Source organism: Solea senegalensis, linkage group LG18, assembly GCF_019176455.1.
Source record: "Solea senegalensis isolate Sse05_10M linkage group LG18, IFAPA_SoseM_1, whole genome shotgun sequence".
In the NCBI taxonomy this organism is placed as follows: Eukaryota; Metazoa; Chordata; class Actinopteri; order Pleuronectiformes; family Soleidae; genus Solea; species Solea senegalensis.
The window spans coordinates 10265063-10291551 of record NC_058041.1 but is presented as its reverse complement, the minus strand read 5'-3'; the positions used below and the strand labels follow the sequence as shown (position 1 = coordinate 10291551).

At 42.5% G+C, this 26489-nt stretch overlaps 2 protein-coding genes across 2 annotated transcripts; both read right to left on the bottom strand.

Annotated features, from left to right (window-relative positions):
* Nucleotides 1-2715: 2715 nt before the first annotated feature.
* Nucleotides 2716-9479, bottom strand: sncgb (synuclein, gamma b (breast cancer-specific protein 1)). Its single transcript, XM_044014384.1, has 5 exons — nt 8934-9479; nt 5843-5884; nt 4900-5027; nt 3308-3349; nt 2716-2899 (listed from the first exon to the last, which is right to left on the bottom strand). Exons 1-5 carry the CDS (start codon nt 9052-9054, stop codon nt 2891-2893), a joined length of 342 nt encoding a protein of 113 aa, XP_043870319.1. The 5' UTR covers nt 9055-9479; the 3' UTR covers nt 2716-2890.
* Nucleotides 9480-11737: 2258 nt separating this feature from the next.
* ldb3b (LIM domain binding 3b) lies at nt 11738-23887 on the bottom strand. Its single transcript, XM_044014383.1, has 10 exons — nt 23837-23887; nt 23261-23567; nt 20074-20225; nt 19658-19733; nt 16980-17002; nt 15419-15616; nt 14386-14409; nt 13386-13558; nt 13253-13289; nt 11738-12942 (listed from the first exon to the last, which is right to left on the bottom strand). The coding sequence occupies exons 2-10, from the start codon at nt 23354-23356 to the stop codon at nt 12846-12848; spliced, it is 876 nt and encodes a 291-aa protein (XP_043870318.1). The 5' UTR covers nt 23357-23567; nt 23837-23887; the 3' UTR covers nt 11738-12845.
* Between the last annotated feature and the right edge of the window lie 2602 nt (nt 23888-26489).

Genomic DNA, 26489 nt, shown 5'->3' with positions numbered 1-26489 from the left:
ACCAGTACCGTTTATAAAATCAGCGAGTCTGCTTTGATGCCAACTTAAATGTGATGTGTAATTTGTGTTTGTGTATTTGTGTGTGTGTGCGTGTGTGTGTGTGTTAGTATACGTGTTGTGTTGTGTAGTGTGTGTGTTTGTTTGTGAGAATGTTAGATTGCTTGATAAGGCAACATGCAGTCATCAGTTTCCATTGGCCTCAAAATAAAAACACGCAAACCTGCTCCAGACACAAACACACGCACATACACACATTGCTGGCTGAACCCATTCTATGTTAACACAAACATATACACACACATATACAGTGCATACGGACTCACACACCGATGCCATGCAGATGAGCAGTGAAGGGGTGGAGAAAGTTATCTGATTGGCTCAAGACCGATGATAAGCGGGGGCGTCCGAACAAGCGGGCATTAGACTAGTGAGTGGGGACTGAAAACTACCCTATAGTCAACTACATATCCCAGAATTCAAGCTGTACACATAACTACACATAAAGCTGGTTTATAATGAAACCCAAACCATCATTCTGTTCCCTCGTTGGACATATTGCTCGTTTTTATCACAGAAATCTGAATAAGCCTGCGTGTTTTTCCTCGTTTACATGCAAGCCACTCTCACAAAGACCAAAAAGCAACTATGCTGAAAAGATGTGATATTATCAGCTGCTAATTTTTAAATTTTTTTTTATTATGCCTCTTTACTGGCAACAGCCAAGCGCGGAGGCATAATGTTGTTCTTTCCTTTATTCTTGTAAACATGATATCTCAAGAATGTCTTGAGAGAATCCTGTGAAATATGGCACAAATGATCTCGTACACTAAGCGACTGCAGTGCAGTGATTGTAGTCCACTTTGAATCAGACAGTCTGACACACCAGCCACCTTTTAGATACACCTTTGCCGGTACCAAGTTGGACCCATGTTTTGCCTGCAGAACCAGCTCAATCCTTCGTGCCATAGATTCAACAAGGCGCTGTAGACATTCCTCATTGATTTTGGTCCATATTGACATGATGGCCTCGTGCAGATGCTGCAGATTTGTCTGCGGCACGCTCACGTCGCGCATCTCCCTTTTTTGATTTCGATAGGGTGATCGTTGGAGGCCATTTGAGTACAGTTAACTCGTCGTGATTACCAGTTTGTAATGGTTAGAGCTCTGTGACATTCTGCTGGATGTAGCCATCAGAGGATGGGTAGTGTGGTCATAAAGGGGTGGACAATACACGGGTAGGCTGTGGTGTTTCAAGGGGGGCCCCTGGTTTCCCAAATTCTAACTCCACTATCCAAATGTCACAGCAGAAATCAAACCAGGCTTGCTATTCCTCTATGACCGCTGGCATCCACAAGACCTTTTTGCCCCCGAGAATCCCAGTAGATGAGCGGTTTCTGGCACAAACAACCGTGCCATATTCGAAGTCACTTAAATTCACCTTTCTTCCTCACTCTGATGCTCAGTTTCAATTTCAGCAGCTCATCTTGACCGTGACTACACATGAAAATGCAGTGAGGCGCTGCCATGTGGTTGACTGACAGGATGTGTTCATGAGCAGGTGTACTTAATAAAGTGGCCGGTGACGGTTTACTCTGTATAACTTGTTAACACTAACGCTTCACTGAAGCTATTTGATGTCAGATGTGTCAAATCCAATAATCTCCTCTCAGTGTGTTTACAGCATTTTATGCACATTTCCCCCCAAAAGTCTTCCTGACTTGTTTGGAATCTTTCGGGTCTCCACGAGGATTTCAAATAAAGCTCTGTACATTTGAACAGCGGCGATAAAGATGTTTAGCATTCGACTTTATTTTCTGCCTAAGTTAGCACCGACTGGCTACTCCTCATGGGAAACACTGCTTGTGACAGGAAAGAATGATCACAATTTAGTATTTAAAACTGGTTGTTTGCAGGGGATGTCGCTGTCAGTCAGATCTAATAAAACCAATCGACCGTAGCTGATGTCGCAGCAAACATGCCTTGTGTTTTCATAATGTCATGTTTGAGGAAAAATGAGCAGCGTGTTTTAGTTAATGTCACTGTAACAACCCTGTTTCTACACATCAAGCCGAGACGCACACTAAGCCACACAAAGCCACAGAGAACAGCTGCTACTCTACGGATTCAACACACGACGGGTCATTCTACACATCTGTTCATGCAGTCTACTGTCACTAACTAACTACTGCACACACACACACACACACGCACACACATCAGAAAGAAATCTGCCATTAGTGCTCGATTCCCCTGCACATCTCCTCTGGAGATTAGTTTTATTTTTATATACCTGCAGCTACACATGCACGCACACATACTATATAAGCTGACATGGACACACGGGAACACAAACAGCAGCTTACACCCTGCCTCAGTCTCACAGAGAGTTAATGTCGTGGACTGCAGCGGCTCAACTGTATTCACAAAACCACAATTTCATTTCCTACAGCAAACCGCTCACTTTGTCCAGTGTGTGCGTCTGTGCTGGCATTAACTCTATGCACTGTATGTGTGTGTGTTTCATGCATGTGCCTAATGAAGGTGTGTCTCTTTTTTTTGTTTGTGTGTGTGTGAGTTTGTGTGTGAGGTTTCCCTATCAGGTGGTAGGCAGAGGGCAGTAGCAACACCAGGATTCATATCAGGACAACACTAACACACACACAGGTGAGGTAGGGGGCGGGAGGGAAAGCTACAGGCTGCAGAAAATCAGAGGGGGTGGGTGGACGGGGGGAGGGGGGGGAGGCTGAGGTGCAACATCTGGAAGAGTCTGTTTTTAGTTGATTTTGTTCCGTAAAGTCACAGAAAAATATGTTGAACATCTGGAGTCAGCAAGGTGAGAGGGTAGCCGGGGGCTGACGGAAAACATCGGAGGGGGGGTTCCTGAAGACGACTAATAACCCTGGAAGGGAGGAAGGAAGGAAAGAAAGAGAAATTCATTATTTGAATAAAAATACAAATGTAGAAATGTATGCATGTACAGTATTGAGATATTTTACTTTTCCACTTTCTGCTACTTTTCCACTTTTCTACTCCACAGTATTAAAAAGTACACTTTACATACTGAATATGTGACTGCATAATGCTGCATTTAGTTATTTTGTCTTCTATGTTTCAGAGTTGTAACATTCAGTGCTGTGTGTGGCTGAGAAACACCCTCACTGTGTGGTTTGGACTCGTATCATAGATTGATTCAACAAAATATGCACTTGATTTTTCTCTGAGAAACACACTTATCGACGGAGCTGCTGCTTATAAAAACCGCTCGTTTCTGCTTTGACTGCTGCTGCAGCCTGTTGTGTATTCTTACCTCTCCTCCTTCACCACCCTGCTCCATTCCCCCGTATTCTCCCTGTCGGAGAAGAGAGTGAGTAAGAATGAATCAGACTTCAAAAAGAGAGGAGGAGGAGGCTCTTGTGTGAGGATGAGAGGATGAGTCATATCAGGGCAGAGGGCCAGAAGCACAAACATCCGTAACCTTCCTAGCCGAGCTGAGACATAATAATAAGGCAGTACAGGCTACGAGGACCATGCTGTTGTACCTTTGACTTGTTCTTATTATCATGCGTGAAGCAGCAGGGGGTTGGTTAGTTGATTATAGCTTAAGAGCATAAAAGAGTCAGCTAAAAGCTCCACCTGGCAGACTCTGGGTGTAACAGGCCTTGTTCAGCCTGAGCAGTGCATGAAGCTTTTTGAATGACGTCCATGTGTAATGTACAGTCAAATTCACTGGCTCTAATTTGTATATCGGCTAATGTCACATGAATGAGCTCCAGTGGTTAGAAAGGTGAATTGTTTTAGTATTTATTCTGTGTGAATGAGCAAGCGTCTGAGAGGTCAGAAGAAAGTGACTTCCATATTCAAACGATGATGTTTCTGTGGCCATGGAATTCATCGGACACTTTAGACGAGATGCTACATTTAAACAGTTTCTTCTAAACCCACGTGACGCTCACTCAGTCTGTTTATTAACACGGTATTACCAGTCTATGAGGTACACCTGCACAACTGAATGTAGCTGTATTTATATTTAGAACGTGTTTAATGGATTCAATTGTGCAGGTGTACCTAATGAACTGATAACGTGGTGCATAAAACATGCAGAGTATTCCCGTCCACTTCTGTCTAATTCACCCCGCAGCCCTCCCCAGGAATGACTCATGACCCCACACTGCTCTGTCCAATAGGCACCTCGTATACAGGCTCCTCCTATCAGGAAAACACAGACGAGACACAAAACAGTGTAAATGAGAACAAAGCGAGGAGAACAACAACAACAACAACAACAACACAGTACGACACACACACACACACACAACAGTGAAACAAAGGAAAGAAGCTGCATGAACCACATGCATGAAAGACACAGATGTTCGATGGCCTTAACATCCAACAAAAGTTTGACGGACAAACTTTACAAAACAGCTAACAAACCACTTGAATTCCAGATCAATAATGATTACATTATTCAAACCACTTAGTCTGAGTTTAAGTGAGAATTTAGCGGCTCATTTTAGGGGATTTATTCAAAGAAATTGACAATACAACACATAAGTGTACTTGTATACATGTATCGTTGCTTTAAAATAGAAATGGTTGTGTTTTTTTGTTGCCTTTGATTATAATGTACTGTACTTTTGCTCTTTGGAGGCCACCGTCAATGCACAAACAAAGAAGAACATCATTTTTGTTATTTGAAGGCCATCAGAGTTCCCTGATGAGTCTGGGAGAGGGAGGAGTTTGTGACAGTCTGTAGTCTGGCCATTAGATGTCAGTAATTCTCAGGTCCTCAGGTTTACATTATTGATATTGTTAGATCTTTCCACTGTGCTGTAAGTAACGCTCACTTTTCTAACATGTCTGCTCTTGTCTAGATGGTAGATGGTTACCGAGGTTACCGACCTGGTTGACCATCCCGGTCGACGCAGCAATGTTCTCGACTCCCTCCACGGATGCCTGTGACACCTCGTTGGCCCCGGCGACCGCTGTGTCTCCCACGATGTTGGCCTGATCCACGGTCCTGTTGGCCACTGGGAGGCAGAATGGAGGAGGATGAGTAGTGCAACATATTCTTAGTTATTATTAGTAATATAGTTTATTATTAGTTGTTTGTTTTTTGCACTCACACCGGTAATTGTGGGTAATAGTGAATTTGACCTTTGCATTTGCATTTAACCCATCCTATGCTTTTTTTTTTTACACACCACTAGTGAACACACACACGACATGTGCAGTCACAGTGGGCAGCACTTATCTGTGCCCGGTTGATTTGAACCAGCAACCCTTCAGTTAGAAGTCCAATTCCTTTCCTCTTGGCTCTGGGCTGCCATTGTGACTTGTCACCTTGTTGCTTTTTGCACATGAGAATATTAAAATGATTTATATCCAGTGTTTTCCACATATAGTGAACATCTAACAAAGAACAATTTAGAAAAATAATAAGAAAAAAAAACTGGTCCTGGTACTTGAAGCTTCATCAGACAACAGTATGCTTGTTTGGTTTGGTAAAGACTTAGACTGCCACATCTCTGTCAGAGATCAGTGCACAGCTTCTCTACGGGAATATCAAGGACCCGTGTCTCGTCCGCTGTGTGAGTCATTTCAACGTGGACTATAGATTTTAATCTCAGAGTTTATCAGCGAAGCCACGCCTGACATTGGACTGTGGTTCGTTTTGCTGCATGACACTGTGTCCACAGGCGCTATCCAATAAATTCAGTATTCAGCATGAAATACTGGTTTCCTTTCCCCTGACAAAAGATGTTTTTATGATGTTCAGGCAGATTATAACAATAATATCACGAGAATTCCTCTGAAATGCTTCAGAATATAAAGCAGGTCTTACCTGTGTTTACTGATGACACAACTCCCTCCTTTGTCTTACTGCCTGGAAATAAAAGACAACATTACATTTACAGTTTGAAGTCATTCAATGCATGATGGTGTGGCTCACTCATGGCTTAGTTCATGATGTTCACAATATCTTAAACAATGAAAGGAGAATAAACTGTTATAATATTAATGCTGAACATCACAGTGCAATCATTAGATTTTATTCAACCATTTAACTTTTCCCTTGACAGAAAGACAGAAGTCGAAATTATATGAACATACATATTATACCCTATATTTCTTTTGTCTGCTGTATGATGTGAACTTCTAAATTTCCTTAGTTCTGCTTCTGTGTCTTACGTCTGCTGGCATACGTAGGCGATGTAATGTTTTTAATCTCGTGAACAGTAATTTCTTTTTTTCATATATAGAGAAAGTCTGATCTCAGCAGTATACCCAGTTCCCCAGACAGGAATAGTCAGGGCAGCCTCAGCTGCTGTTATCCATTGCTCTTTCTAAAAATACACCTAAAGACCTAGTTTTTCCACACGCTACGTTTTGCTGCTTGTGTCTTTGGTTATCTGCTTAGACACTTTCATTTCCTGCCACCTCTCTCTGCATTTTCCTGCTCACCAGCTCCTATGCTCATTATAATATGATCCCAAGCAGATTAAATTGTGGTTATATAATCTGCCCCACACACACACACACACACACTGTTCTGTGTCTGTACGTCGCTCCACAGATGCAGATGCTGCCATTGACAGCATCCAACCCGTCCTCCCTCTGTGTTCTGCTTCCCCTTCCATCTGTCTGCACGCTCCCCGTGATACATGAGCCACGTGCCTGAGTGCTGAGCGGCACTGCAGCACAGACCGACACACGCACTGGCACTGCACATACACGCTCTCACTGCAATGACACAGCTTCTTTCTCTCAGCCCTACAGAGGGAGCGTGCTGCAAGTCTTTGAGTCTGAGCGAAGATCTGGCCCCCATCACGATGGACTGTACGTGTTTAGTTCTCTCAGCTTTCAGTCTTATTTTAAGGTGATGCACAGGGGCACAGCTGAGTGTTAGAATAATCCTGATAATAAACGATAATACCTCACTGAATGAAGATTGCATGGATTAGAGTGTGTGAAGGCTTTCCCCCCCCGGTAATAAAATAAAGTATGAAATGCTCAAAAAATATAGATTAATGTAAAGGATGTGTGTACTTTGAGATTAAAGCTCAGAGTGCCCCATGTTTAACTGAAATGTCTTTGCAGCAACAAAGAATTATGTAAATGGTATGCGCTGAAATACTCATACGTGTGTTCACTGTTCACTAAAGCACAAATCATTCTAAGAAAGCTACATTTGAATATCTGCAATGGATAGTGTATGAATTTATCATGATATATAAACGGTTGTGCTCATTCAAAACACAGAACATTCTGTATGTTTCACTTATATGAAATCAAAGTGTGTGTCCAGGTTTGGGCATGTGTGTTACAGTGAGCATACACACCTCGATACTGTGTAACCACACGTGTGCATTCTGCTCAAGACGTTTATCGACTGTCCTCACTTCAGTGATCACATCCTCCCCTCTCTCTGTTCTGCTTTTTCTTCTTCCCTTTCATTTCCTCACATGTACCTCCTTCACTAACACCATCTTCCCTCTCCTGTAACTAAAGCTTGAACTCCTTTTTAAAGATCCAAGTTCCATTTCCTGGTGACTCCTGTGCCACCACCTCACCCCATCTTCCATCTCTCCATCACTACATGTCACCTGTCTCTCTCATCATGTCTCCTTGTCTCCTCGTCCAGGAGCCACCAGACCAGAACACCCCTCCCCTTCTCTTCCTAACTCTCTTCTCTCTCTCCATCTTTTTCTTACTTCTGCATCTTTTCCATCCTTCTCTCTTCATGTGGGATGGGTTTGTGGGTGGGGATTGGGGGAGGGGCGTTATACGAGCTGTGGGGTTAGTCATCAAAGCAGCATCAGCTGGCAGGCTTTTCCTTTGTGGGGTAGGGATGGCAGGGCAAATACTGCAGTACGTTAAAGTGATCCTTGCCCCCGTGCCACCCCACACACACACACCCTCAGCTGTGTGACATTGAAATGAGTGCATTAGTCTCTCTAAATTGACATCATCATCATCATTAAGATTTCTCGCCGTGACAGTCAGTGACAGCACAGACGCGACGGACTGCAGATGACGTTAACTTCCAGTTCACTCACTCCTCACCCACGGTCTCACTTTTACACCCCTCCTCCTCCTCCTCCTCCTCCTTCCTTTCTTAGGAGGCCTAAAAGCCTAGTGCTAGGGGTAACCTTGAGATGTGACGCAGTTGTTGCTAAAGCTAATTTGTAAAGGGCACTGAACTGCAAGAGGACCACACCAGATCTGAGCTTTAAAATGTACATCATTCATATTTCTGCACATATTAAATGTTCTGTCATTGTGCATTTTCATTTTCATGGTGTACATTTCTTTTTAAAATGCATGTGAAAAAATAGCTCTCAATATTAATGAGAGCTAGTGAAATGTAGGTTATCGCCATTCTGAGAATTTAAAAAAAAGCCCACAGATGAGGAACATTGTAGCTTTGTTTGGTTCACATCATTTTACAAACTGCTACCCATTTAATGTGAATAAAAATATATTACATTCACATAAATGATTCATTCTGCAGTATCCCGTCTTTCCTCTGTCTTCAACTCATTCCGTTTTATTCTTTTTCTCCCCCCAAGACAAACCAGTCCTCCACTAGTTCCTGTCCTGCTCCTCAGTTACAAGTTTTTTCATCATCTCTGTCTCCATCCCTCCAACCATCCTCCTCACTCCATCCATCCATCCCTCGCTCATTCAGACCCCCACCCTCTGCCTTGCACCAGTCCTGCAGCAGTATCCTGCCTGTGCTCTGTCTGTCCATTCATCCTTCCTTTCTGTCTTCTCCTACATCCTCCTCTTCCTCACCTGTCACAAGTGTCTCGGACACGGACACCCGTGGGACCCCACCTCAGGTGGTGCAAAAACACATGATGCGTTCACACGTCAGGAAAACGAGAAGCATCTGCCCACAAAACTTTCTACTGACGGGACGTGTTACATACCTACATACATCACCCCTTCCTTGGTCTTGGCTGCTGCCTCCTCCATCCCGGCTTTGGTCTTTTCTGCGGCGGCCACCACTCCTTCTTTGGCCATGGAGAACCCCTTCATCAGTACATCCATCTTGGGCGATGAAACGGCTGGGCTGCTCCAAACTGGCCTGACTCGGTGGCTGGCTGAATGGCTGGCTAGTGCTTACAGTGTGTGCAGCAGGGATGTCAGCGAGAGAGAGAGAGGGAGTGTGTGTGTGTGTGTGTGTGTGTGTGTGCTGGTGGCTCCTCCTACCTTTGGTGCTACAACAGAGGGTTTGAGAGGACTGCACAGCAGGGCGAGAGCTTGCAGAATGAGACGAAGAGGGTGGAGGAAACGACGGGTATGCACGAGATGGAGAGGAGAAGAAGGAGAGGAGGAGGAGGAGAGATGGCCTGATGCTGCAGCATTTTCAAGTCCTGCTGCAGCCCCGCCCCTCAGCTATCCCTCCACTCTCATCCATCTTCCTCCTGATGATGCTCACTCATGCACGGCACAGCCTCTGTCAAGCTGTTTGCATATTATGATTGGCGTGCCGCTCTGGACACACCTTTTCGAGATGCTGAGCTTGTGAGAACGGTTACATAACAAGCAGAGCTTCAGCAATACTGAGGGAGATTTGATTTTTATGAAATCTTATGCCGTTTGAGATTTTGTCATTTAATCTGTATTTGTGTTCTGTCTCCAAAGTTAGTTCAAACGTCTTTCTTTTTTATGGTGTTAAAGTACGACAATAAATAAATATAAAAAAAAATAAATTAAATTAAAAAAATTGTAATCTTGCATTTATTTATTCTAAGTATTATTATATAGTATACTCTTTGAAGAGGGAATGCCAGCAAATCTTAAAATTAAGAGAGACAGAGAGAGAGAGTGCATGCAGACATTTTTTTATTGTTGTGAGAGAAGAGAAATTGCTTTGTCATCTTCACCTGACTGAGTCACAACTGCCTCCCCCCTCCTCCCCTCCTCCCCCGTCCTGAAGGTCCCACTGCTGTCATATATTGCTGAGTCAGCGGTGTTGATGCTTTTGATTAAACCACAGCTCCATTTTTTTATATGTACACATTATTTATTTTTTTTACACTTTTTTTTAAGCGTGTCTGATAAAGTCGAAGAGGGAAGCGTGAAGTGATTTATTGTGGAGCAACTGATCCATGAAGTGCTGTTCTGCAGAGGATGAGGTCTCGTCTTCTGGGTTTTTGAATGTACAGGGTCACACTGCCCCCTGGTGGGCACATGAGGTTTTACATAATGACACAGCAATATGGCCGCGCTAATGATTGGACTATGATATTTTAGAATTTAGAATTTATTAAGTGTGTGCAGTTTGACGAAGAGCTGCATCACAGTAACACAGTATTTGTTTTTTTTGAGACCAAGTCGAGCAAAATGATGGTGAGAGGCTCACTGGGTTCATCACAGTCTTTGTATGTGGAGTTTATTCTCCACATGTGTGTGAATGGTTTTTGTCTTTGTATGGTGGCCATGTACTGTTGAGGTGTCAAACTGGGGGCCCGCGGGCCACATGCAGCCCCTCAATCGATGAAAACATGGCCTTCGACGAGTGTAGCTGAGGCATAGCTGCCAGTGAAGTGATAGAATATTTGTTATATTGTAAAGTATATATGTAATATTTATATAATGGTAATGATAAGACATTCAGTTGTAATTATCACATAAGTAAATGTATTATATTCAACTTTAAGTTGAATAGAATATAAGTAGGTATTTTAATTACATTATTACTGTCTTCATTTTAGATTTATTCCGGTTTTTGATATTAAGAGATTTATTTTGAATCATAAATATGTTTATGTTGTGAAGCATTTGGCATTCCATAACAAAAGAAGCATTTTTACTTCTGTGTTTCCCTGTATTTTTAATTCTGTGTAATATCATCATGAATATCATGCCCATCTTCCTGACCAGACTAGATGCTCATTGGCCCCCAGCTCATTTGAGATTTGACACCCCTGTGCTAGAGGCTGGCGATCTGTCCAGAATCTGTCCAGAATCTACCCCGCCTCTTGTGCAATATCATCTGCGTCTGGCCGCAGTTTCCCTGTGAATATAACGATTAGGATTGTCTCACTCTTGTCAGTGTCATTTGAATTCATAAAGCATAAAGCAGCAGTTTGTCTGCCCTGCATCAAAGTTCCAGTGTGTAAGAATAAGTGAGAATGAGACACCTCAGCTCTCCCTTTCCGTCGTGTGTCAAGAAACTACGGTGACCTTAAATTACCTGAAAAGTACAACCCTCTCCCCTCTTCTGCTCTCTGCTGTTTCCTCCTCCTCCTCCTCCTCCTTCTTCTTCTTCTTCTTATTAATCGGTCTATGCATCCACTATCTGTGGGCAAAGCCATGCACCAGTGCTTGCATATTAAGCTCTCGCTTCAAAATGTATCGCCAGAGTCCACTCAGGCTCCTGTAGAAAGTAACAAAGATGCCAGTTTCTGTAAAGCCAACACCTTATGTGTAACATTAATGCTCGAAGGCGACCGATCATCTATAGTGATGATGATGATGTGATGTCCACCATTGTTTAGAGTTCTGTAGTGTGCATATATTTTTTTGAGTAGCACTTGTTGGTATACTTGCATAATTATGCATGCTGCCATTTGGAAAGTTAAATATTTCTTTAAACTTCTTACTCGCACGATGCAAGCAAAGCGAAGCAAAGCAAAGCGAAGCAAAAGACCCACAATGCATTGAAGCGTTTGAGTTGACACTGTCAGAGTACATGTTTGAGTATATAAAAGGCTTACTCTAAGACTAAGAAATCCAAGGAGTCTTTATTTTAAAGTAATTATACACTATACATACACACTTATGGGTGGTACATTCAGCCGTTTACCTCAGGAGGAGACCAAATGCAGAGCTCAAAGGACAATAAATACTGGGTTAACATTTGAGAGCACAAAACATAAATGAAAATAGTGCTGCAGTGTGTGTGTGTGTGTGTCAGCTTAGTGTGTAAAGTGCTTGCAAGAAATATGGTCTGTTATTAGTTTTCTGCACTTCCAAATGGTCAAGTCTGAGCACGAGGTCTGCAGCTCTGCAGATTTGTAAAAACAAACAAAAATAAGCTCTGACAATGTGGCAGTGATGGTCTTAAGTCGCTCATGGAGGAGTTTTTGAAGCTTTGTTACTGTCCATGGAGCCACCAGCTCATCATATTATCTTCATATTATCCTGTCAAAAGCTGAATGATGTCTGTCAGTCGGGACACATTTCATTTGTAACACTCGTAATCACTCGGTTGTTTAGTTTTAAGAAAATATTTATTCACATTGATATCAATACATTTTTGAGTGCATATGTTTGTTTGTTTTTTATACATACAGTATTTGTGCATATAGATAAATGTCAAAGTGTGTGTTTATCCTTGTGTCTTCGTCTTGCACGCATGCTGCTGACGGTGTTTGTAAATCACGACTTGGTGGTTTATGCACTGGGTGGCGTAGAAGAAACGTGATCAGTTCTGTGTTTGTCACTTGAAATACTCGTTATTTTTTGTACAATTTCCCTTTCGTTTAAGAGAGACAGAATCCAAACAGGAAAAAAAAGAAAGAAAAAAAGACAAACCTAAATGCCAGATCAGATCTTAGCAGCAGACAGACACATTTGACAGGTAATACTGATCCTTTGAACACATTACGCATTCTCACACTAACAGTGTCTCACATTCTACTAATCTACTACAACACTATCTCACATCGCTGAGGAGTTCCTTCCTCCTCCTCCTGCCTTTTTTTTTTCTCTGCTATTTATCCTCTTCCTGTAAACTCCTCTGCTTTTGTCCAGGTCCTCCTCTCGCACTCTCGCTCTCTCTCTTTTTTCTCTCTCCCTCTCTCTCTCTCTCTCGTCTGTCCTGCTCCTCTTTAATTCTGGACATTGAGGATCTGTGCAGACAGTCCGTTGTGCCAGGTCTTCAGCTTGGCAAAGCGAGGTCCTCTCATCTCTGACTCAAACTTGTCTCTGAGGGCGTGGAAGGCAGGACAATATCACATGTTAGTACACTTCGTTGCATTGTTGTTAAAGGTTCAACAAGACGTTTGATATCCATGTCTGTACAGAGAAGACTGCAAACCAAGGCTTTGGTAACAGAACACTTAAACCAGCCTTAATTATCAATGGCCTCTGAGATACATTATTTACTGTACTGACATGAGACTGCTATTGATTTTCTCATCTTTCCTTAAAGAAAAAATGATGAAGTATTCATTTTATGCTGAGCTCAATTTGGTGTTTGCAAAAAGTGAGGGAGAGTGTCATAACTCGTCCTTACCTCGACTTCTGCAGGGCTTCAATATCTGGGTCTTGCACTGTATGGAGAGAGAGACGTGGTTAGTCGCCTTCATGAGCGGAGAAGAATAGAAAGAGAGAAAAGGCTGTAAGATGGAAGTGATGGATTTACTGACGGTATTCAGTGCCGGTGATGTGGGCCAGCATTCTGAAACTCTTGGACTGCAGGTTGGCAGCACGACGAGCCCATTCAGACATGTCCTGAGATACTGCGTCTGGCCTGATCACTGCCTGGTACACGGGAGATGCACAGTCTACCACAGGGTCCTTGACGGGCAGAGCAGCCCCACTGCAGGGGGAGAGAGAGAAAACTGTTAGACCTGTGAATATAAACGTGTGTGTGCGCGCGCGGTTTACGTTATAATCTATGGAACAATGCTGAGATTATGTCTGTCCTGTGTTTCTTGTTGTCTCACATTTGGAACGATACGACACAAAAGGGTGGAGCATTTTCAAACTCCCATGTTTATTGTCTCTGTCTAGGTTCTTAAAGGGAAATTATGAAAACTATACATTGGCTTCTTTTGCTCTAACATTTCAGGAATATACATTTCAAGTCTTTGGTGCTTATTGTCACCCAGGAGTTAAGATAAAGCAAGTGTGATACTACACAATAAAGAAACTCCTATTAAAACCCTGTTAAGTTAAAGTCACCTTTACACTTCTGAGGGTCCAGTATGTTCATTATTTCTCCACCAGCATGACTGGATTGTAGTGTTTTCTTTAATGTTGAGTTAGAAAGGTCAGTCAGAAAACCCCCAATGTGATTCCATGTCATGAAATCCCATCAGATAACTTTAGGCTTTGGTGCTTTTGGAGCAGGACTCCAAAAAAAACCCCAGATCAACCTCAAGCATGACGTTCACTCTCTTACACTCGGACCACAATACACATAAGTCCATGTTGGCCGAGGGTTAGTGAGTTTATCCATCAAACATCTGGGACACACTGTATCCAGGAGAGCTATAAAAATCATACACACATTGACACGGACAGAGAGATCCAGTGTTGCATTAGTTCATGGAGCGATGCACACGCGCTGTTAAGAAATCATGACACAGAGGAGACGCATGTATGAGGAGAGACGGGATGGAAAAGGAGCGCTGCTGTACTTACGCCAGGGGGGAGCCGGCCTCCTCACTGAGGTCACAACCGGGAAGGAATGATGGGGAGGGATGGGTGGAGAACAGCACAGGTGTGGTTGGTTGGTTGTGGATGAAATGAGCAGAGGAAAGTGGTTGAAAGGCACCGAGGAGTACATGCCCGGCCATATGTACACTACTGTAGACAGTGAAGTTGAAGCAGCATCGGCTGTAAATGTACGTCTGTGCTGCTTTTGGTTTGGTTTGCTGAAGGATCGTCCACCAAAAATAATAATGATAATAATACTAATAATAATAAAAACTCTTTGCAAGACATATCTGTTTTTGTAGAGGCTGTGAGGTAGCAATTTGCAAAATGTGGGGAAGGTAATTAAACTACTTACTACTAATTAATTAATACAGCATATTAACATTTCTGAGATATTGTTTCATCAGTTTAGAATGATAAATGACTTTAGGATGGCTAAATATCATTTGTGTCCAATAGTGATTCCAATATCACAGCCTTGAGTATCTACAAATACCCTTTTATTTGTATTTTTTTTATAAAATTGCACATTTACATTTATCTTAAAATGAGTCCACACAATCACTGTATCCCTCACTCGTCTTCTGGACACAAGACGTTGGTGTAGCCTGAGCTTAATTTACCATTTACATGATATTTGGGCTTTTTGGATTTAAACTTTTTATGATTTTTCCTTTCCTTTTCCTTTTTGTGACTGATGCTGGATATTATTTTGACTCATCCCTAACTCTAAAAACGATGATACCCATGTGCAAACTTGCTCAGGTTAACCAGATGAACAAGACACAAAAAACACACCATGAAAAACCCTGCCCCATAATTCAAATATCAATACTTATTTTTTCCCTTACATGTTATTTTACAAAAAGATATTTCTTTCACTAATACTATCCGCTCAGCACTGAGCAGCAGCAGCAGTTTGGGTGAACTGACCCTTTATATCATGAGTGTGATGTCAGGTGTGTGATTGTAGAGAGCAGGTAAAAGACTGCAGGTTAGTTTCACTGTGTGACCTCACCCCTCGTGTCCCTTGGCCTGTGACTGCCCTGCGATGGCGTCCATGATGGCGTCCTGCGAGTACATGCTGATTGGCGTGTTGTACTGGGCATGAACGATGGTGGCCTTGCCGCCCGGACCTCTCACCTCAATGGGCTTGTGGGTGGACAGGGCAGAGTCTTTCAGAGCTATGGGGTTGAAGCTGGGAGTGTACTCCACACTGTGAGGGAGAGAGGGAGGGAGGGAGGGAGGGAGGGAGGGAGGTGGTTTCAGGTGCACGGGTGAAGATGAGAGGTTAACAGTCAAGGCGGGAGATGGAGGTTTAGGAGGAAAAGAAACAACAGAGAAAGAAGCAAAATGAGAAACCAGGAAACTGGGTTGGTGTGTAGTGATCTAACAGACAGGGGGCAGTGAGTGAAGGTGGTTAGCATTACTATGTCATGTGGAACTGGAACATAGACTTAATCCTGCAGGACTTTTGATCCTTTAACACCAAAGCCTCAAAATGTACTTTTCTGCTTATTTTAACCATAAAAGGGCCAGAAAATGTCATTTTGTCCATTTTCCAGAATAACTTTCAATATCTGGCAGTTATTTACAATTTACTGCAGAAAAAAACCCACTGTAGTTGTATGAAAACCAGATTTTGCGCGTTAAATTTAGAATTTGAACAGTACAACACATATCAAAATTGACATGTGTTTGAGTTTTTGTCTCACTGTTCAAAAAACAGGCCAAAAAATGGAAACTATGTACAGGCGTTTTTCCAACTCTCTCCTCTCTGGAGACAAAGATGCTGACGTGCACATGTTGGCTTTGAGAGACTGCTTTTAGAAACTGTGGTTTCCGAATTTTGTGATAGCACAAACTGCCACGTAATTACAGTCATGCAAAGTGCTCTTGCGCAAATGCGTCATCTGGGATGCGCTCGGTGTTAAAGGCTTAACTCTATGTTTGAACATATACATTTGAGACCAGTGAAAACCAGATTATGCTAACAGATTATTATTCGCTTTTTCTTTCAAATGACACACAATGAAACACACACACACACACACACACACACACACACACACACACACTGCAGATGATGTTTTTACTGGTTCACTACAGCTCATGCTTTTATTCAAAGTTAGATACAACGTTAGATACTACAAACTGATTCATATCCACAAAATGAATAGGGACACTAAGAGGGACCAGCAGAGGTGGAAAACCATTAAATATAAACAATAAATATTCTTCAAAGTGATGATTTTGGTCCTTTTAGTTATGTGTATATTCACCATACAGTCAAACTACTCCATAAACTGTTTAATAAAGCTTCATTTTATATTTATTCAAATGTTTTTCCTCCTAAACTTTTCCACCTCTGTGTGCCAGATGCTGTTAATAACTTGCCTGCAAGTTGTTGCTGAAGTTACACGGACACACAATTGACCAGCACACACTATAGTTACACCTTATGCTTTAGTTCTGACTGCACACACATGAATCCATGTTGTAGACACCACGACATACAGTATCTCCACAAACCAGACTTCATGCACAACACTAAAGATGGAAGATGTGACGGTACTGACTTTGCAGCTGTGTTTGCGATAACCTGAAACACACCAGAGAGAGATGGACAGACAGACAGACAGACAGACAGACAGACAGACAGACAGAAGGAGAGAATGTAATAATTCATGAGTGGAATTTTGGTGATAACAATGGCACCGTGTGTGTTTGCGGGAAGCTATGCAGCAGCGCTTCCATGTAATCCCCGTGTACAGGTCAGAATAGCAGCCGCATGTCACCGCCAAAATATTTCCCAGCTTCCCTTGCATCAGCGAGGGGGGTGGGTGAGTGACAACGGCAGACGTGTCTTAATCACATGACAGTTGCAGGGACACATATAGCACAGGACGGACGCAAATATACACAACAACGCAAACACAACACACACACACACAGGCCACCTTATCCACGTATGTCACCACAGCTGCCGTTTCATGCAGGAGACAAACACAAGGAGACGAGTGGTCTCGCTGTAGCACGTGTAAACAGGAGTTCAGCACATTTACATGGAAATACAGTCACCAAAATGCCCAGAATTACAATAGAGACTCTACAATGTCACACATGTTCTCAATTTAATGATACTATTGGTCTTCACGTCACTTTGTAATTCACACTGAGGTGGTACATTCCACATTACATACATTCCTATATTTTATTCTCAGTACAAGGAATTGTACAGGAATGATCATTTTGTAAGACATTAATTTTCATTATACATAAAGGAAAAACATGAGGGGGCTCCATGGCTGGAATATTTCCCATCTTCTACAGCACTGGGCTGAGAATTAAACTGAGCGCTCTAGTGTACACACATTTAGTGAAGGTAAAGCAGTAGGTGAAGTGTAATGTGCCTCACATTTGGGACCTCTATGTACTGCCAGGGTGGGGTGGGAGAGATGGGTTGGCTAATCTCAGGTTTGGAAAAGAGGCATTCAGGAGATTCAGAGTGCTAACGTGTAACCAGAGCAGAACATTCCATGAGCGCGTCCGTGTGTGCGCGCGCGCTGCCGTCATCGTGCTGTGGTCTGTCCGGAGCACGTTCCCCCGACACCTGACTGTAGCGATTGGCTGTGAGTGTGAAGCAGGCCCAATGCATTAGTAGAGACTGGTATCTGGATGTGAAATGTCAGAGGCCGAGCAGATTACACCCCTAAATTTACCTCCGGCCAGTTCTGACTGAGTCCTCGACTAAAACTCACCCATCCCACTGAGGTGCGCTCCCTCACAGTAACTGTATCCACACTCGCTGTTGCAACATACAGTTCAGTTAGAGTTATGTCTCTGTGCCTCTTAGTTTCTTGATAATATAAAAGTGAAATTGTATCTGCATCTTCAATCTATTTTACCTGGAGATGACTGATTCATTGTTGATAATTATCTTTTCATGAAACGTATACATCTGTAACTTACATAATCTTGTATATGTGTAATATCACTCTCTACCTCATTAGTTATCATTTTTTTTAGTTTAGGCTATTTTTGGTTTGACTGAATACGTTGAACTACATGTTTCCATGACCCATTACATGAGTGACATGTGACATGTTTCTAATGCCTGACATTGCTTTGCTTCTTCCTCCTTTTTTTTCTTTTTAGAAAAATCTAATTCAAGCAACTCAACAGCAATTTTAAGTGAGAGACATTCATTAGAAGATGAGCCTCAAAAGGGGACGTCAGAATTCTCCAAAACAGTTTACCTTTTGCACCATCATCTCCTTAGTTCCTTATTATTTCACAATAAATGAACCAATACCATTCACAAGAGTTGTGCAGTCATGCTTTTTCAACTTTTGACCACATGAATTTTGAAACTTTTTCCAACAGCAACTGAAACGATTCAGTCCGACGCTGTGGCGACTCGACCTTTAGTTCAGTGTGTCACATCTGCCTGTAATAAAGATCCTCAAATGGCCCTGTAGTCTGATCTCCTGCTATTCTGTAACCTGGCTGCTGGTCAGCTATGTTTGTGTGTATGCAGCCTCTGAATAGTGCCACATGAACGATGGAAAGTTCTGACTATATCCTGTTCATGTGAGGTTAAACAGGCAAAGTGTGTGTGCGTGGTTTTATTTTTCTTCTACTTTTGTTACATTAGATTGTGAGTGTGTGGTCTTTTAAAGTTGATCATTAAGGAGTTGAATGAATTAAACTCATTATCGATCATCCCTTTTTTAACCTACTCCATAGAAGAAACTCCCCAGGGAGCTGCTGCTGAACCTTCTCCTCATTTTCTTTGCATCAGCATCATTTCTCTCAGAGTTTCAGGAGAGCAGAGGTCAATGGGGGAAATGTACTGCTGCTGTTGGTGAGGAGGCAGGAGCTTTGACTCTTTGGTGGAGAAGCGCTCTCGATCTTTCTTTATGGACTGGCAAGTCATTTTTGTCACAGGACACTGACATTTCTATTTGAACTTCCCCAAAATGTTTATTCCAGTTAGACACTTTAGACTCGGCGATGGAGGAGGGGTGGTGGTTTGTTTGGTCTTAATTTCCCTGTCACGCGGTTGGTATTTGACCTTTGACCTCTGCAAAGCAGTTGCACTGTGAATAATTTCCAGTAGAGGGCAGCAGTGTGTAACACCAGTGTGGGATTACAAAGAGGAGAGTTCTCACAAACACAGGAATCACACAGGCATATGTACATTTGCAGACATATATGTATGTACATATATGTCTGCAACTGTGGGGGTTTGTACCTTCTGGTGGGGGATGACTGGCATGGGTGAGTCCATTCTTGGAGTTGCTGTGGGGACTGGTGCAGGGCGTCTTGATCTGTAGATTAAACAACAAAACCCTCTTTAAATTACTGCTTCTTTTCTCCATTCACTCAAATATTACTTTTTCTTATTCTCATTCTTAGACATTTCAGCCTCAGCCTGGGAACTTGATACTTCCAGCTACTTTTGTTTTAATAAATTCACATCCTGCAAAAACATCCTTCCTGCAGCCGCAGTGGAAAAAATATTTGCATAATCCTATTTAATGATCGGAAATCTGGCCATACCAGACACAAATCTGCGGATCCATTTTATGTGTCTGACCACTGATGCAACACGTGCAAAAATACTGAAGGCTTCAATTGTGTTTTCTGCAAAGTGTGCAGGTCGATTACTTCTGCATGGAGAGCATCAGTTTGGTGGAGGCAGCTTTGATCTTGTTCTGAGCCTCCAGGTGTGTCATCCCATCAGTGCTCGCCCCATCTATGGCTGAGATGATGTCACCCTGGGCCAGGCTGCCGCCTGCTGCTTTGCTGCCCGGAGTTATCTGTGAAGGGTCAACGAGGCAAGTCAGACATGCACCAACACACAAGCATCAGAATAAGACATTTTACATAAAGATTTCTGCATACTGGTATTAACTGCCCTATAGAGTGGGTGTAATTCCAGAAAGAAAGCGCACTTTGATGCATATCAGGATATTACACTATGTTCATTTTGTCGACTTCAAATCCCAGGCCAGCACAGCTCAGCTGATGTGTGATTTCCTCTGTAATAAAACGCCTCAGTTCACATCAGCAGCTCGGCAAACAAGACTTAAAGTTGGAGAGGAGAAAAGTTGATGAAGCAAAATAGTTCATCTGATCCGCAGATGAAGGGACTGCGTGAGATACTCTGCGTTAGGTTGACCAACGGAGTGGAACCACAGTTTTTTGGTCAGAACAATGTCCACAGAAAGAATACGAGACTCTGTTGGTGAAATAAATGAGGAGAAAAGCAGCGGGATTTCTGGTGACTGAGCAAAAGAAAGAGCAGGACACATTTTTAAAGACTGAGGGCAGAGAGTCTACATGGATTGAATCAACTTCAGTTCTATCTTTGCAATAAATGACGTCACAGACCTTCAGGTACATTAAATAATATAAAATATATTCAGTTAAATATGCTGCAAAGACCAGACATTAGTGATTGAACTGAGCCCGGAGGCCTGGTCTGATCTGCGACTTGGCTTACAGTCGACTTGTTAAGAGTTAAAAATAAGCAATACTGTCTGTGGCTTCACTATGATTGCCCCACCTGTGCCCCCAAACCCCCCCATTCCCCAAAGCGACACACACGCACACACACACACACACACACACACACACACCTGTTGCTGACATTCAGACAAGTCTTCCTTTGTTGTGTTTACATCATCCATCATGCTGCAGTGTCTCTAACATGTACTTTTTCTCGTCAGCTGTTCTCTTCCTTTTCGTTGCTGTTTGATGTATTTGAATTCTCAAAGCCCGACAAAACCTTCTGCATGGCCAATCCAGTGTAATCAACCACATGTAGACACGTGATGGCACGTGGCCCTGCTGTCAGGCATGTTTTCATATGAATCAAACATAACATGTTGTTAGTATAGACATAGATCAGCACTCTCTTAGACAGATGAGCAGTTATAATTACTTTAATGGTTGTTATTTTTTTTACAGTGTGCCAAAATGCATTAGATCAGTTGATAAAAATAGACTCTGGGTTATTTTCTCCCTTTTTTTTCATGTGCATTAGCTCAATGACAGCAGCCAATCGGAGAACAGAGACGCGTTTTTTCCAAATATAAATATCTCAGCCTCAAGAGAGAATGTAAATAGAGCAAAATGACATCGGTGAGGTTAGGTTAATGTGTATAAATGTATAAAATGACTGGACAGCAGCAAAGTCCACTCTTCGTTCCTCTTTCCCTTCTTAGTTCTTGGCAAAAGTCGTGCGAAATCCAAACCACGGCAGTAATGTCAAGCTGTAATGGCACCCGACTTGTCACGTCAAACTGCAGTGTTTCATGTTAACCTGCCAGAGCCGCCCATCGTGACCTCAGGATGAACAAACACACACACACACACACACACACATCCAGTAACACAAATCAAGACTGAAGACACTCAAGACACATCCAGTGACTTGAATCAAAGCCCTCCTCTTCCCTGAGAAGAGGTGAAATCTTTAATGGAATCAAAGGCCAATCAACGAGCAGGTATGTGGCGCTGTGAATCAATACAAACACAGACTGTCTTCCAGCAGAGCATCAATCTAGACTGAGGGGCCGTATGTGTGGAAGCGAGCAGAGTAAATATCCCACATTGTTTTTCTGAGGTACACATTCACCTCCTCTAACCCCCACCCCGTCCTTCTACTTTCTTCTTTCCCTGCGTCCATCCCACTGTCATTATGGCCAAAGACTGTAAGGGAAGAATAAGCTTACTAATAGTAACACAAGCTGCCATTAGCTTCCTCGCTCGCCTCGCGTCTTTCCTGTCCTATTCCGACCCCTCTCCATCCAACACCTCATCCACCGTCAATGCTATTTAAAGGAAATGCTCGAAATACACCAGAAGTCCTGCCAGAGAGAGGGAGGGAGAGAGGGAGAGGGGGGGCAGGGAAACAGAGGAAGACCCTCACAGAGACATGAACTCATATCTACTTTATTTTCCCTCTACAAGATTACATTATTATGTAAAACAATACATTTAGGTGACCTACTTTGTGTTGTAGTGGATTATGATTGTTTGAATAAAAAATAATTGCCCTTCCCTTAATTAACAATATGACTCTACGGAGCTGAGAATTATCCCTGTCTTTACCAGAGTAAGATCTTCCAAACTTTGGATATTTCATGAAAATGTTTCGTTTAGTTTATTGAGAGCATATTTTCATGTAACCAGTGCAGCCACACCAGCACCCAGGGAAAGTGTCTCCATTACTGCTCTATTCTAGAAACCTAATCCAGATTACATGTGAGCCGTCCATGTCTTCATCATTTACAGCAACATTATATAACCCCAACACAATCTGCTCGCGCACGCTCACACACACACACACACACAGACAGACACACTCATCACAGGTGTGCACCATACATCATTACGCACATGCATAGACACAACAAGCTTGATAAGGTTGAAAACAGCCTGTCGTCAAAAATGGATAAAAGTGTTCAATTGTATTTTACTCTGTAGGAGGTTCATTAAAAACTTGTAGCACGTTGTGATCATTAAAACACTGAGTTAGTTAGAAGGCCATGAAACATTAACCTTGTTGTGCTTAAAACTGGGATGAGTGTGGATCGGCATAGTGAGCTGTGTGTGTAATATTAGTGTTTGAGTCCAAGTCACACAATCACAATCAGTGGTCTTTAGTTTCAGTTTGGTGTCACTGATGTAAGTAAGGTTTTTGTCACATGTGATCATAGTGTGAGCGACACTGCCGGTGCATTGTTTCCTCACACCAGATTATTGTTTTGCAGAGTCACATAGATGTTTTTTGGAAGTGGCCTTGTCACAGTGAGTCTGAGCCGGTGTGGGTCGGTTCTGTCCTTACCCTGGAGATGGTGAGCGGCATGTTGAAGTCCTTTCCGCCCTGTAGTCTGAAGCCCCATGGAGCAGGGCCACTCAGAGTCACTGTGTACGCACTCATCTTGGATTCTAATTCAACACTCCCCCTGATAACAACTCCTGCTGGCTGTGTGGTTTCTCCTCCTGCTCGGCCTTCCCTTGTTCTGCGTCCTCCCCTGCTATCCTTTTGTCCTGACTGGTACTTCCTCCGTCAGTCCCGGCTTCACCTCCGTGTCTGCGCCCACTCGTCAGGACAAACACCCTCTGGTGGCTCTGGTGGTGCTGAGGAACGTCTGTTACACACACACAGATATGCGGGGACACACAGCCATGCACACAAATACACACAGAGACACATATGTGTGGACAGACAGACGCATGCGTGCACACAGACATACACACACACACAGATAGAGAATAAAGGGCAAAGCTCCTCCTAAAGCTCTTTTTCCTCAAGTCAAAGAACTGCCTCAACAAACCTCAACTCTGAGGAAAAACTCTAAGCAAATTGTCAAATAACCCAACATTAAATTTAAACTTAAGATGGAGAAGAGTTTCTTGCCTGCAGGGTTGCTGAGGGTGAGGGACAGACAGCCTAAGAATAGCCGACGCGAGCAGAGGCACTGGGGGCCGTGGCCCTTATAAGGCCTGAAACACGAAGCCCCAGAATGCTTCACTGCCAATTCACATGGCCAATATAGACCCCTCTTACTGCAACACATTCTCTCTCTCACTCTCTCTCTCTCATTCACTCTCATTCACTCTCAGTTCATGCTGCTAACACACTATTATCCGCACACTGTACTGATGTCATTTGTTTTTCATGCTTGCATTCTTCACCGTGCCCGAGACAAGGAAACAACACATTACCAGTGCTGATTCCCCTGAAACAGCTTCTGTCTGAGTCTGTGCATGTGATCAGCCAGCCACTGCTGTTCAACACAAACAGCAGTGTAATAATAATAATAATAATAATAATACACTATATAATACACTATAATAATAACTACACTATTTATGGGCCCAAATTTGTAACATTTAGGAATCACAGAATAATCCTGTCACATGTTCGAAAATGTCCGTCTGGACTTTCTTTGCTTATTTTAACCATAATTTTTTTTTCAATATCTGTCAGTTTTAATTAAGTTAAAATGTAGAAAAACAAAAACCTTTTGAGAAAAAAAAACATGTTGTACAAGAACATCAGATTTTGCATGTTAAATTTGAAATTTGAACAGTATAAAACATATGTAGAATAACAGTTGTTTGAGTTTTTGTTCAAAAGGCAGGGTCTTGATTTACGGGGCCACCATGTTGTGTCACTATATTTCTACAGCAGCTTGATCATAGGTCATCCTTTCTGGTCTGCGAGGGCCACCATAGTCTCCTAACAAGCAGTCTCATCATTAGATGTCACTAATTCTTACTCACTGGTTCTTTTGTAGCTGGTGATGGTAAAAACAAAATATGCTCTGGATGTTTTTTACTGATCATTTGTCACACGCACCTTGAAAATGACCGGTGGGATTCTGAACTGTACATTTTTAACAGCTGTAGTTTTTCACTATCAAAGCTCAACAAGTTACACACATGACAAAATAGCCGCTAACATGGCGAACAGAGACGACTTCCTGGCAGTCCGGCTTGTTAATGCTAAATGCCGTGTGCCGTTGCCAAGAGGGATCGTGCGTCATGTCCTCAGTAGCACTGGAGACTTTACTTGTGTTTGCGACATTATTTATATAGACTCACAAATGTATTATTATTATTATTATTATTGTTATTTTTACTGTATAATTTGCGCCGACTAAAATAATCTGAATCATACACATATCATCACATTTCTCTCACACAAAGACACACGTGAGCAGAACATTACAACACAGTGCAATCACACCTGTTATCCTTCACAGCATCCGCACGCACGCACACACACACACACACACACACACACACACACACACACACACACACACAGCTGGCGTCATATGTTGCTCTATTTTAGATGAGATTATTCAGGGGTCACTGACCTTACTTTCGGAAGCTACTTTTTTAAAATTCATATACCGATTGAAAACTTTGAATACTCAGCATTAAATGCAATAATAGTGTTTTTAATTTGCATGTTTTACTCCTTTTAACTTAAGGGAAAATATAGAATTTGACTATAGGGATGACAGATGACCCTTCACTTCCACTTTTTTACTTGGGCAGTTTGAGTACCAACTCTGACCTCTGCAGGGCGCCATAGTCAAATATGGTCCATCATATTTAGCCCCCTGACAGGTTACACAGATGACACATGAGACCTCCACTGATGCTGCTCTGTTATCTGACATCAGGATGTTTCAGCGCTATTATCTAATGTGCCGGATGGATCTCTTCCATCTCAGCTGATACTGAGTGACAGATGTTGCATTAGTGCTACAGTGGGTGTGATAACTATATGCAGTTTCATGTTATTTACTGATTTTTTTTGCCTAAGGCTACATGAGAATTATAGGAGGAAAATGTAAATGTCATAAAACAAAGTTTTGCTTCTGTAATTTAATAACCTCAGGATGTATCGACACCATGTCTTATAGATCTCCCCGGGCTAAATTCAATGGTACATTTCTCCTCGACCCCATGTTAAAGGATCTTTAATTAACAATCACATATTGTATCAGATAACTCTCTCTAAACTTGCAGGCTATGTACCACTGTCTTCTAAAGGCGCTGTAATTAAACTTGAAGAACCCAGCCTCGACCCGGATGTTCTGTCTAATTATCCTCTTATTCTTACCTCCACTTTATTTCTAAAATCCGTGAAACAAGCTGTTACCTGCACAGTATTGATCCGACTCTCAGTCAGGATTCGGAAAACATCACAGCACGGTCCCAGAGTCTCTAAGAGTGGAATGAGAGGCAGGAGCTTTCAGACTTCCTCTTTAATGAAGTGAACTGTGAGCCATCGCTTAGTTATGCTGCCATAGGCCTAGACTGCTGGGGGAACAGCCATTAAGCAGCACTCTCTGTTTATCTGTCTGTCTGTCTCTCTCTCTCTGTGTCTCCCTCGCCCTCCCTCTTCTCAGCTCTCACACTTTATCATGACAACAACTTTGTCGTCCCAGTTGTGTGATCTTCCTCACTAATCTCCCTTTGTTCTTATTTCACAGGTGTATCCCTGACTCCAGAGCTTTAACACCGCAGCTCAAATATTACAACTATAAATA

What these genes read in the sequence shown, in the direction of transcription:
- sncgb (XM_044014384.1), bottom strand. Translation starts at nt 9,054, where the DNA reads ATGGATGTACTGATGAAGGGGTTCTCCATGGCCAAAGAAGGAGTGGTG. An exon ending in GGAAGGGGTGATGTATGTAG is followed by an intron (nt 5,885 to 8,933) that starts GTATGTAACACG and finishes TTTTATTTCCAG; the next exon opens with GCAGTAAGACAAAGGAGGGA. An exon ending in CGACCGGGATGGTCAACCAG is followed by an intron (nt 3,350 to 4,899) that starts GTCGGTAACCTC and finishes CTTCTCCGACAG; the next exon opens with GGAGAATACGGGGGAATGGA.
- ldb3b (XM_044014383.1), bottom strand. Translation starts at nt 23,356, where the DNA reads ATGAGTGCGTACACAGTGACTCTGAGTGGCCCTGCTCCATGGGGCTTC. An exon ending in TGCCGCTCACCATCTCCAGG is followed by an intron (nt 20,226 to 23,260) that starts GTAAGGACAGAA and finishes GACCCTTCACAG; the next exon opens with ATAACTCCGGGCAGCAAAGC. An exon ending in CTGATGCTCTCCATGCAGAA is followed by an intron (nt 19,734 to 20,073) that starts GTAATCGACCTG and finishes TTTAATCTACAG; the next exon opens with ATCAAGACGCCCTGCACCAG.